Source organism: Thamnophis sirtalis, unplaced genomic scaffold (genome assembly GCF_051295495.1).
Source record: "Thamnophis sirtalis isolate CommonGarterSnake01/CBP01778 unplaced genomic scaffold, rThaSir2_p1.2 scaffold_11, whole genome shotgun sequence".
NCBI lineage: Eukaryota > Metazoa > Chordata > Lepidosauria > Squamata > Natricidae > Thamnophis > Thamnophis sirtalis.
In genome coordinates, this window is record NW_028261391.1 from 13,039,862 (window position 1) to 13,053,562 (window position 13,701).

The 13,701-nt window shown below is 40.3% G+C and overlaps 1 protein-coding gene across 5 annotated transcripts in view; it reads right to left on the bottom strand.

Annotated features, from left to right (window-relative positions):
• NAALADL2 (N-acetylated alpha-linked acidic dipeptidase like 2) overlaps positions 1 to 13,701 on the bottom strand; it is an 897,010-nt gene that overhangs the window by 21,270 nt on the left and 862,039 nt on the right. For all 5 annotated transcript variants that reach the window (XM_087725225.1, XM_087725222.1, XM_087725221.1 and 2 more), the window contains exon 13: positions 9,365 to 9,563. In XM_087725225.1, the coding sequence (XP_087581351.1) occupies positions 9,365 to 9,563 (199 nt within the window). The remainder of the gene's footprint in view (positions 1 to 9,364; positions 9,564 to 13,701) is intronic.

Sequence of the window (13,701 nt, forward strand, 5' to 3'; positions counted from 1 at the left end):
CGCCCCAGTACGGGCATATCAGTGCCTGCCGGGAGCACCAGATACTGTTCCAGTACGGTGCTCCGGAGGGCCACCCACCCACCCTCCTTACCTGTATTTGAGCTCTTTGCCACTTCTGCGCACATGCATGGAGCGTACAGCACCTGCGCGATGCTCCACCGAACAGCTGGAGTGTCGCGGAGGCATTGCAGAGCATCACAGGAGGTAAGGGCGCATTTGCGTACTGCGTGCTTTCATGTGGTGGATGCCGGGCCACATTGCACCATACTGGTTGCAATGGGATCTAGAACCCACCACTGGAACAGGCACACACATACATACACAAAGAAAGAAAGAGAGAGAGAAAGAAATTCATCATAATTTCATCAGAACATGGAAATCCTGTTTGGGTCAAAGAAAAAGAAACAAGAGTAATAATGACTTAGTCAGAAGGTAGAAAAAAGAACAAAAGACTCTGCTGTCTGGACATGGACTTCACAAATAGAGTAAAATCATTGAAGAAATGAAAGTGACCAGAAGCTGGGGAAAAGCAATCATGTTATCCTTGAACTTATAATAACCAGGTGATGAGGTACTGAGAAGAGGCAGGCCTTTATACTGGACTTTAGAGGACTGGATTTTAATGAATGTTAGAATTGAAAGGAAAGCCAAACAGAGTACAAGCCATCACAAGAAGAAAGTGGTGACCTGATAATAGAATACTAGAAACTTGCTACTATACTGCAAATGATCCCAAGTGCATGTAAGAAGAAAGCAGAACTAAATACAACCAGGCACACAAATTACTTAACTCTGGCACCAATTAGCTGGGCTAGATCCTAAATTTAACATCTCCCCAATGTTCTTTACTTCAGCCCAGGATTTTACTCTTTTATGGAAGCTGTTTCACAGGACAGATGCCCCTATTTTTAATCTCCTAGATTGAATACAGTGGTGGGTTCCGGATCCCGGTGCAACAGGTAAAGAGTAACGGGGCCGGGCGTCCACCACATGAATGCGTCCAGTGTGCACATACACACACACACAGCCTGAGCATGCATACTTACTGCCCACGATGTTCCGCTACGCCTCCACAATGTTCCAGCTGCTCGGCAGAGCTTTGCGCAGGCGCTGTATGTTCCGTGCACATGCACAGAAAACCCCAAAATTTCAAAGACCAGTAAGGAGCGTGGGTGGGCAGGTAGGACCTCTGGAACACTCTACTGGAATGGGGTTCACCAACAAAACCGCGAAGCCCTTATCCGCGCCTACATAAGTGCGGAGGGCAAATCTGCGCCGTCCGAAGCGCTAAGGAAAAAGGCGACCCTACCGCGATGACATAACCGCGGAGGGCAAATCCGCGCCTTCCGAAGCACTCAGCACCCTAACCGTAACCCTAAACGTAACCCTAACCCTAAACCTACCCTAAACCTAACCCAAACCTAACCCTAACCTAACCCTAACCCTAACTCTAACCCTAACCCTAACCCTAACCCTAAACCAAACCCCTAAACCTAATCCTAACCCTTACCTTAATTTAAATCAGCTTTCTGCCGCTGCACTGTTTTAAAGTGCCCTTCTGTCGCCGCGCTGTTGTCGCCGCGGTGATGACGTTGCGGTGATGACGTTGCGGCTTTAGCGACATGGTTTTATCACCGCTATTTGACTAGCGCGGTTTTGTCGGGCCATGCTGGAACGGTACCTGGTGCTCCCGGCAGGCACTGGTACGCCTGGACCGGGGCGTACCGGTCGTAACCCATCACTGATTGAATATGTCCTTAGTAGAGCTCTACTAGTCCACCTTATGCTATAGTACAGGAGAGAACTGAAGCTTAAGATGGATATAGAAGGAATAACAGATAATATGTACATGTATACATCTGAACTAGACTGTTGTTTCTCTGTGTCATATAATAAGATATGTGGGTATGTGAGTATATGCCTAATATTTATTTATCTTATATTTGTTTTTTGTTATGTTTACATAGTATATATTGAAGGTGATGACCCTTTGAGACTGTATGTAATGAAATTTCATTTTAATCTATGCCAATTAGTGCACATTTAAAGTGACAGTAAAGTTTGCTTGTTTATTTGCTTGTTTGTTTGTTTGTCAAACATGTACAAGATAACAAGTATAGGTATGAACGTAAACATGAACAAAGGAAGTAAATACAGATAAATGGGGACAGTAAGATAGGGACGGTTGGCACACAGGTGCGCTTATGCACGCCCCCTTTACGGACCTCTTAGGAATGGGGTGAGGTCCACGGTAGACAGTTTGAGATTGAATCTGTGGGGATTGGAGGATAATAATAATAATAATAACAGTAGACTTATATACCGCTTCATAGGCCTTTCAGGCCTCTCTAAGCGGTTTACAGAGTCAGCATATTGCCCCCAACAACAATCCGGGTCCTCATTTTACCCACCTCGGAAGGATGGAAGGCTGAGTCAACCCTGAGCCGGTGAGATTTGAACCGCTGAACTGCTGATCTAGCAGTCAGCCTGCAGTGCTGCATTTAACCACTGCGCCACCTTGGCTCTAACAACAATGTAACAACAGAGTCAGGTAGAGCATTCCTGACATTCGTGGCATGACAAAAGCGCGAATATCAAAAGCGCGCCAACAACAGCGCGCTGACAACAGCGCGCCGACAGAAGCGCGATTTAAGTTAAGGTAAGGTTTAGGGTTAGGTTTAGGGTTAGGTTTAGGGTTAGGTTTAGGTTTAGGTTTAGGTTTAGGTTTAGGGTTAGGTTTGGGGTTAGGTTTGGGGTTAGGGTTAGGTTTAGGGTTAGGTTTAGGGTTAGGTTTAGGGTTAGGTTTAGGGTTAGGTTTAGGGTTAGGTTTAGGGTTAGGTTTAGGGTTAGGTTTAGGGTTAGGTTTAGGGTTAGGGTTAGGGTTAGGTTTAGGGTTAGGTTTAGGGTTAGGTTTAGGGTTAGGTTTAGGGTTAGGTTTAGGGTTAGGTTTAGGGTTATGTTACAGCGCGCTTCTGTCGGTGCGCTGTTGTCGGCGCGCTTCAGCGCTCATTCGTCGGCGCGGTTTTGTTGGTGCGGTTTTGTCACCACGGTTTAGTCAGACACGCTTTTGTCGTTCGCGCATTTGTGGTGGAACCCTGACATTGACCACTCTGTTGCTGAAGTTGTATTTTCTGCAATCGAGTTTGAAGCGATGCATATATTTAGTTTTGCACCATTGCTCTTTTATACTAGTAGCAAATTTTTTACAGTTCATATTAGGAGAAATACATTTGGGGGGCGGGGTATCTCAAAAATAAATGAAAGAACTATTTGCTTATCACTGCAGATATCCCATGTAGATATGTACATTCAACATAATTTGATTAGTGTTCCATACTAATTTAATTAATGTCTTGCTTAAAAAATACAATCCATTAAAAAAATCTATGCCTATATCTATCTGCATCTTTCAGCATATGTTGCTTTTCTTATAAACTTCCACTACACATAGTTTTAGCATAAATTCCCAACGGTACAAATCTTTAACATAAAATACTCAGCTGTCATTCCTTATTACAGATATTTTGCCTCAAATAGGTTTTTAAAAGTAATTTCTCTTATGCAAAGTCTGATTTAAAATGCAATGACCTATATTTGCGAGCAGCTTTCAGAAATTTATTTTTGTTTGTTGCAGAAATGTTTGTTGCAGAAATGTATTTTTGTTCGTTGGATTTGGGGAATGGACAAAGAAGAAGCCACTTCCTAGACAATCTTTTGCAGGATTTTATTGACAGCACTTTGGTAATGGATACATAAACAGCAGGGGGTAGATACACATTATTGAGTCTAACCCCTCATTTAGCATATTCCAATCAGTAAGCACACAATCTAGAAAGGATATTAATGAGTTGGAAAGGAGTGAAGAGTGTGAGGATAATAAAGCAACTAGGAAATTCCAGTATATTTTGTTTAGTACAGAAGATACTGTATCTGTTATATGGATCCTAAAGGCAAAATAGGAATGGCAATTTATTTCAGCCCAGTGAACACACTGGGGGAACCTGCTGGAAAACGGGTTTAGTTTAAACATTCAGAAGGAAGTTCTACTTCTGAGATCAATCCAAAAATTCCTCTCTAAAATATTGAGTGTCAAGTATTATTATATTTTAGGTCAGGGATGGAGTCCTAAGTTCAGACATATTCTACCTCTTCCTAATAGTTCTTCACAAAGGTAGCACTTAATCATCGAGACTATCGCAAATACCACCAAGTGATTTCTTGTTCCTGTGCCCAAATATTTCAAGCTATTAGGTAAAGGGTTGCTGGCTGGGAAATTCTGGATGTTGAAGTCCACACAATTAAAAATTGCTGAGAAACACTGTAATAGGTCTTTGTGTAACCGTTCCCAATGCCCATCTCACCCACAGTGTTTAATTCTGCAAGAAGACTTCAGAAGTTAGGCCACTTCTACTTCTGTGTTGCAATATCATGATTAAATGAGAACTTCATTGTTAGAAACTACTCATTGTGATTTTTGTGGAATCAGAGATGATTTTGATGTTTTGTTTAATACTTTACTTTTTTCTTCTGTTCAACATGCTTGATTATGCTGGAAATGAAGGTTTTGCAAAAGACCTGCCGAATAGAAGTAGTCCTTAATTTATAGCCATTCATTTATTTACTGTACTCAAGTAAGTAGAAGAAAAGGATGCTTAGATGACAAGATTGGCATTAACAACTCTTAATGCCTTTTTGGTAATGCTGTTACAGTGATCTCTGCCACTTAGATCATTTGATATGACTATTCCAAGGTCCTTGACAAAGTGTACTTACAATGTACCTACAGTATACCTATTTGACTGCTATTAAAATAAGATTCTATTCCATGAATCATGGCAGAATTTCCTGTATAAGTAGCAGTTGCTTACAAAAGGACAGGCAAACGGCTAGTACAAACCTTCTCTCAGTTACAAAGTAGAGTATTATTATGAGCAGAACTTCAGTTGCTTGGCTGCAGACAAGAGAGTGATGTTTACTGTTTGCACTTCATAATTTTGCTATAGTTCAAATCACACTTTTGAGAGCAGCCAGTAATATTTTAAACAAGATGTCCTTCACCATTCCATTTCTTACTAATAGCTTTTTCAAGTATTCTTGTAGTCATCGAACACAATGTGCTGAATTTCATGAAAAATGTAATATTAATGTTGTAATTTTACACTCTGGAGCTACTGAATGCATGTACCGAAGACATGATGTATAAAGTATAAAGAGTTGCAATAATACATACAGTTATGGCTATCATTTCTTGGTTCGTTGTTAAGAATAGTGCCTTGTGTAGTATTTGAATTTAAATTTCAGGCTTTCGTCATCGTTTTGCTCAGTGGTTGTATTATATTGACTGGATCAGTTAAAAAAGAGATGCAAGCTCAAAGCAAGAAAAGGTTGGGTTAGGACAATACTCTTAACTAAGTTGAAAACCTAGTGAAAAACCTAGCAGATGTACTCATACAGTGTTAAGAGTGTGGGTTCTCACAGCATACTAAGCTGTGTAAAGTCAAACTAACATTAACACTAACCCAACTTAGCATATTGTACGAGTTTAGTTTAGTTTAGTTTATTTGTCTTGTATGCCGCCCACTCCCAAAGGACTCCGGGCGGCTCACAATAGACAAGGGAAGGGGGATAAATAGACAAAGACAACACTTTAAAAAATGCAACATTCACAGTTTCCGTGGGGCTGGATGTTTCACAAGCCCCCCGGCCTGCTGGAGCAGCCAGGACTTGGTGGCTTTGCGGAAGGCCGGGAGGGTAGTAAGGGTCCGGATCTCCACGGGGAGGTCATTCCAGAGGGCTGGAGCTGCAACAGAGAAGGCTCTCCCCCGGGGAGTCGCCAGCCGACATTGGCTGGCAGATGGAATCCGGAGGAGACCTAACCTGTGAGATCTAATCGGTCTATGGGAGGTAATCGGCAGGAGGCGGTCTCTCAGGTCCAGGTCCGATGCCATGTAGGGCTTTATAGGTAACGACCAGCACCTTGAAGCGGGTCCAGAGACTAATGGGTAGCCAGTGCAGCTCGCGGAGGATAGTTGTGACGTGGGTGTACCTGGGTGCACCCACAATCGCTCGTGCGGCTGCATTCTGGACTAACTGAAGTCTTCGAACACTTTTCAAGGGCAGCCCCATGTAGAGCGCGTTTCAGTAATGAGTACATCTGCTAGGTCCTCCTCTTCCTCCTCCTCCTCCTCCTCCTCCACCTCCTCCTCCTCCTCCTCCTCCTCCTCCTCCTCCTCCTCCTCCTCCTGGTGGAAGGGACCTTCTAGTCCAACGTCCCTGCTTAAGTAGGAGACCCAATACAATTTCAGACAACTCTCTTCTTAAAAGCCTCCAGTGATGGAGCACCCACATCTTCTGAAGGCAAGCTATTCCACTGGTTAATTGTTGTCGCTTACAGGAAATTTTTCCTTACTTGCAGGTTGTTTGGTTAGATTCCATTCATATATTTTCCATGAATTAAAACTGTAGAATCCACAATGTTGGAAGATGTTGATGTCTAATAGCGTCTGTGAGTTATCCCTGTACTTTCGTCAAGTACAATGACTAAACTGAATAATGTAAGTCTCAATGACTATATAAAAGACAATAATTGTACTGGTTCCACACCCCTTGAAGAATATGTGCTTTATTATGAAAATATATTCTATCTTCACAAGGCAGTAAATTATAGTATTTATGGAATCTTAATGATCTAAGCACAGTTGGAGCCTGAAGGTCAAGCCTGCAAACAGCATCCTAAATTTCTGTTTACCAATGAAGCTTTGTATTTATTACAGCACTGTTTTTGCTGCTATAGTTAAAGGTCTGCCAGCATTTCCATTATAAACCACTATTTCAGAGGTTTATAACTCAGTTATAAATCTCTGCTCCAGAATGAAACACAGTGCAGAACAAGGTCTCCTGTGTGGGAGTGTTGTCTTTTTTCTCCCCTTCCATTTCTTTCCCATTTGCTATATGGAAATTCTTATTTTTTTAAAAAATGTAGAAGCCATCTAAAATATTGAAGACAAACAATCCATTCTCAGTAGATTCAATGGAATGTATATTTTTTCAGAAATAATAATCTCGGGCCAGTTCAATATGCTTCCACCTTAAGAAGAGAAATCAAACAAAGTCTATTGTTTAATGCAATGTTTCGACCTTTATGAATATCCACACGTATTAATGTCAGGATATTATAGAATGTTCTCTCCGGAGTTTTTAACAGAAGCTGCCAGATCCTTTTGGCTGAGGATATGGGGCTTCTAAAGCTCTAAAATATTGAGTGTTAGAGTAAGCCACGAATAAGCAGTTTCTTTATTTTTGATAACCTGTTTACAAGAAGCTTGCCAGATTGATTGTATTCCCATATAAACTGGCAGATGAAGTCTTCACAAATCCAGCCTATGTCATTTCCTCCCTCACAGAAGCTTTAGCTGCTACATTTTCCCCCATTCTTTTAGTTGGTAATTCCACCACAGTTGAACTTGTGAATACTGGTTGACAATATTAGGTGATTGACGGCTAGGTGGCTTTGCTGTGGTAAAGAAATGAGCCATCCATGTGTTCTAGTAAGGTAAAGGTTCCCCTTAAACATATGTGCTAGTCATTCCTGACTCTAGCGAGCAGTGCTAATCTCTATTTCAAAACCAAAGAGCCAGCACTGTCCGAAGACATCTCCGTGATCATGTGGCCGGCATTATTAAATGTCGAAGGCGCATGGAATGCTGTTACCTTTCCACCAAAGGTGGTCCTTATTTTTCTACTTCCATTACATGCTTTTGAACTGCTAGGTTGGCAGAAGCTGAGAGAAGTAATGGGAGCTCATTCCATTACTTGGCACTAGGGATTCAAACCGCTGAACTGCCGACCTTTCTGATCAACAAGCTTAGCATTTTAGCCATTGAGTCACCACACCCCTAGATACGAATGAATATATTTGGACATTGCAGCTACACCAGCGAACCGGTTTGCTCTCAGTTGATCATCAGAGCTACCGGTTCATCCAAATCGGTCTGAATAGACTGAATCCCAACTCTGCATAAGCAGCTCTGTGGTCTCCAAAGTACTTTTCCCTCCTTAAATCTAATGCACTACCAGCATCTTTCATAATGCCTCCAAGACCTCTCTGTCATCTGAGTTGCCATTCTTATAATATAATAATGATAGGAAACAATGGTAATAAGGATGAATAAAAATAAAAAAAACAAAAAACAAAATAAATTAATTAATCAACTGGATACATACTGGATTTCTTGGAACATCTACAAAAATGGTAAATGTCCTAGAAATGAAAAAAAAATGGTGGGAATGTTTGAATGAAAAAGTAGTCGCAAATGAGGTTAAAACAATGTGGATTTCTGAATGCAAGCGGATAAAATCTTGGATCATATAACTGTGACTGACAAGAAGAAAATGTGGATAAATAGATGTGACAGTAAAAGACAAGACATTGAAGAAGATCACAAAGTATCAAGGTCTGAAAACTGAAACCGAAATATTATGGCATAAACCCACTGTGGTGGCCCCAGCAGTTATCAGTACACTGGATGCCATACCAGAAAACCTTGGACAGTCCTTAGAAAACCTGCGCTTTGACAAAATCTCCATCTGTCAATTGCAAAAGTCTACATTGCTGAGATGTGCACATATAGTTCACTGTTACATTAACAATGTCCTAGTTTTGGGGAAGAACTTGATGCTTATGAAGGTCAACACCAGTTAAAGAACTATTAGCTGTGATTTCTCATTGGTGTGTCTTTAACAATAATAATGTTTAACAGCTACAGCCTAGTAGACGGTTTGCTTTTAAAATGTGTGTCCCCTACAAAAAAGACCAAAATAATCTTCCACTGATTTTCCTTGTTAGCAATACATCTCAATAAGGATGATTTTGTGCTGAACTGTTAAAAACAAATTGCATGCTGGGTTTCTTTGTAATGGGTTGCATTTCGTTTAGTGGTAACTTGTTACATGTACAACAATATAATAAGATGCAGAGAAAGGCAGCTGCAAAAGACAAGTAAAATGACCATACTACCATATTTTTTGGAGTATACGACTGCAGATTGTCAGCGATTTACTTCTCCAGTACATGGATAAATACACCTGGAAACATCTACCTATCTACCTACTCTCTCTCTCTCTCTCTCCCTACCTACCTACTGTATTTCTCTCTCTCTTTATCCCTTTATCTACCTAACTACTCACCCTCCCTACCTACCTAATGTATTTCTCTCCCTCTCTCTCTCTCCTTCCCTCTATCTACCTACCTACTTTTTTTAAAAAAAATTGCCTCTTCAAAATCTTGGTGCGTCTTATACTCCGGTGCGTCTTATACTCCGAAAAATACGGTAGTTGACATAAGGATGTGAAGTTCTGCTTTTACCTGTAAAACCCTGGTGGAACACCTGAAACTAAGAAGTTTTTCTCGAGACTCTGCAGTATGTCATTCAACATCCTGATACGGGCAGGAGCTCTTTCCTTTGGGTCGTTGGCTGGCCGCATCTCATCTGATTGAAACAATTCTGCGCTCTCCCGTAAAGCATAGGCCACCTTCAGCAAATTGCCAGTGTTATGAGGCTCTTCTGTTAATAAAGGAATAAGATACAAAAAACAGTTTTAGCTTTATTGACATACTAGGTTACTGATTCATTTCATTGTGATAGCTTTACACAACTCAGCAGGGACTGTCTGTTAGTCCGGGATGTTGTCTACATTTCCAGTTTTACACAAAGAAGTTGCCCAGTTGTACCCAGTTGGCATTTGGAGCATATATTGCTTAAACCATAAAGTGTATCTGGGATACCGATTCCAAATTATCTAACCATAATATCAAGGCCAATGTTTCCCAGCCCTGGTAGGTGGAAGATGTGAGGATTCCCAAAATTCCCCAACCAACATGGTGATCTAGGCTTTCTTTAGAATCTAAAGAAGAATCTTCTTTAGAAGATTCCCATCTGAGTATTAAAGGGAGGTGCCAGTCTCTCTCGACTGCAGCAGGGGTCATGGTTCCAACAGCTACAGGCTGAGTTTACTTGAAAGTCTCTTTTAAACCACGTCATAATAATATGCTTGGAAAAATAGCATTGAAATGTGTTGCCTTAAAATTATTTCTTTTGCTAAATACAGTAATTTATTTAAAAAATATTTTTAATAAAAAATAGTTTATCTTTTTTTTAAAAAAATTAAGAATTGTAATGGAATATTCAAGCCCAACCATTGGCAGATAAATAAGGTTTTATCTGTAGATTTCGGAAAAGCATAGGGCAGTTTAAATCTATCTCAACTAGAAACATGCAGTGTAAATTATCTATCTATCCATATATCCATCTATCCATCTATTATCCATCTTTACATTTATACTCTCTCTCTCTCTCTCTCTCTCTCTCTCTCTCTCTCTCTCTCTCTCTCTCTCTCTCTCTCTCTCTCTCTGTGTGTGTGTGTGTGTGTGTGTGTGCATATAAATATGTGGTTTTCCTAAATCTAAATATTTTGTATGAATTTTTCTATCTGTTCTTTAGATATAATCATTCTTGTAATATTGTTTATATCCATTCTCCCATGAACATAATGTTAGATAAAAAAAAAGAAATAATATGTAGGTAATGAATAAAAGTCTCTTGCATATAAAGGTAAATGTAAAGGTTCCCCTCGCACATATGTGCTAGTTGTTCCCAACTCTAGGGGGTGGTGCTCATCTCTGTTTCAAAGCCGAAGAGCCAGCACTGTCCAAAGACGTCTCCATGGTCATGTGGCTGGCATGACTAAACGCCAAAGGGGCACAGAATGCTGTTACCTTCCCACAAAAGGTGGTCCCTATTTTTCTACTTGCATTTTTACATGTTTTCAAACTGCTAAGTTGGCAGACGCTGGGACAAGTAACATAATGGGACACTCTATTATGTGGCGCTAGATATTTGAACCGCCAAACTGCCGACCTTTCAGATTGACAAGCTCAGAGTCTTAGCCACTGAGCCACCATACTCCTCTCTTGTCTATAGGGTCATCCTTATTATATAGAAGACATACTGGTCATAAATTTATAATAATAATGATCAATCAGAATAGAGCTGGAAGGGACCTTAGAGGTCTTCTAGTCTAACTTGAATTGGACTTTAATCCCATTTGGAAGGACTTGAAGACAGAGATTTGTGGAACATTGAGTGAAAAATCAATCTCATTTAAAAAAATATTTATCAAAATTGAAATTCTCAGGTATTTTTCTAAGCAGGTAGACTGTCAGCACCCCTTCATTGGATAATCAGGAAAGAAAACCACAAGACTCCATTGATAGAAATCAAGTGTACTTTTACTAATTATAAATGAACAGAAGCGTAGCAAAGCGAAGTCTGATTATTTAGGCGCGAAAGCAAATGATATATTGTATAATCCATTCCCCACCCCTTGGCATCCCATGCACAGTCCAATCATAATTCTCCCAAGTGTCAGGTGCGAGATAACTTCGAAAGGCATCACCAAGATGGAATGTCGGTGCCGTTGGCCTTGGCGGGAAACCTCCTCCACATGCGCAGTAAGACGGGCAGTAGAAACTCCAGAATCTTCCTCCAGCACAACAATCAGTCCCCTCCCAAATACCATGCCCTCCCTCCCCGTTTCAATGGCAGCCGAAGCAGCAGCAAAGCAGAGGCTGACATAGACATTGAATTGGAAGATATTAATATTTTAAATAATGAGCTATTTTAGTTTCCACATCCAGCTAAAACAGAATCACAAAAGCAATCAGTATCCACAATATGATCTTGAGCAGGTATCCTCCATTTTTTGAGGACAACATTAAGAATTGTTTTGAGGTCCTGAACCTCGTTGATAAGGAAAAAGGAAAAAAAAACATGAAAGGAGACAAAACCCAAGAAAGAGAAAACAGGGTTTTCAGCACAGATGGTGGAAATTGCCGAGAAGAGAAGCTAAAGCAAAGGCCTCGGGGAAAAATATAATAAAGCATTTCTAAGAGGTGTTATAAGAGAAAAGGAGCAATATTCCAACATCTGTAAAGATACTGAAAATGGAAGGAAAGTCTTTCCAAAAATATCTCCAGACTTAGAAGGATGCTCCAATCATGAATTGGATGCTAATGGATAGATTACTAACCCTATTTCAAGAACATCAAATGAAGACAGAAGATGTGTATGAAAATTGTTTATGGTAAAGATGTCTGCATCTAAGATATCTTTTAAGATATCTTCTAATTGCAAAAGTCTCATGTACTAGAAGATGAAGCCAGCTGAGCACTACCAAGTTGGAAGGAACTGATGAATAACTATTTAATTATGACAACCAACATAAATATTAATAAAGCTTCTAATCAAATAATGTCATATAATGACTTTGCTAAACCAGGCATGGGCGTGGCCAGGGTGTGACACATCTGGCCTGTGGACCATGAGTTTGATAGCCCTGGCTTAGAGGATAAGAGATTGAAAGAAATCAGCATACATACCAATAACAAGGAAAGACTTTGCAAACTATTATATGATATTATTAATGCACATGTTAACTACGTAGCATCCAAAGAAGATTGCAGCAGATTAGAGTTCATGGAGAGTGAGATGCCAGATATTTAAATTGGTTTTAAAAATTGGAAAGGGCCAAGAAATGATATACATTATTGCTGAAACAATATTTTTTTTTAAAAAATGAAGAATACAAAAATGAAGTCAATATTATGCTGCATCGATTGCAGAAAGACCTTGATTTTGTCGAAGATGTGAAATTGCAGAATATGCTTAGAAAAATTAAAAGCCCAGAGCAGTTGGTCTTAAAGAGCCAAGGTGGCACAGTGGTTAAATGCAGCACTGCAGGCTACTGCTAGATCAGCAGGTCAGCGGTTCAAATCCCACCGGCTCAGGGTTGACTCAGCCTTCCATCCTTCCGAGGTGGGTAAAATGAGGACCCAGATTGTTGGGGGCAATATGCTGACTCTCTGTAAACCGCTTAGAGAGGCCTGAAAGGCCTATGAAGCGGTATATAAGTCTACTGCTATTGCTATTGCTATTAAAGAGAAATCCGTACACTGGGCAGAAAATCACAGTCCAGGTGGAATACACTGAAACAGATTTTCTCCAGGTAATTATATATATATAACCTTAGAATTGTCTATGGAGATATTGAAGTTACTATCACTAGTGAAATCTGTAGACATTCTCAGTCATCCAGGTCATGGTTGTCCCAAAGGTGCTTTTTCAGGAGGCAACTGGACTTTCCTTGTTTTTTTTTTCTTTTGAAGATGTTTCGCTTCTCATCCAAGAAGCTTCTTCAGCTCTGACAGGATAGATCCTTCCATTTCCCACTATCCAGTCAGAGCTGAAGAAGCTTCTTGGATGAGAAGCGAAACATCTTCAAAAGAAAAAACAAGGAAGTCCAGTTGCCCTCTGAAAAAAAGCACCTTTGGAATTGCTAGTGAAGGAACTGGGATTCAAGAAAAAAATGCCACAAATTAGCAATTGGTAGGGTAACAATGAAGATAGGTAGCTTACTCAAAAGATCAGAATTATGCAAGCAATGATATTCCCCTCTACGGAATCCATATGACACTCTAAAATGCCAAGAAATGAAACAAATAGATCAGAGAACAAATCAGTTCAGAGTTCTGATTCAAGGTACAAATGACTAGGCTCACATTATCACATTTTGTGTACATTGTTCTAAGGCACACAGTGGTGGGATTCAGTCAGCTCGCACCTATCTGGGAGAACCGGTTGTTAG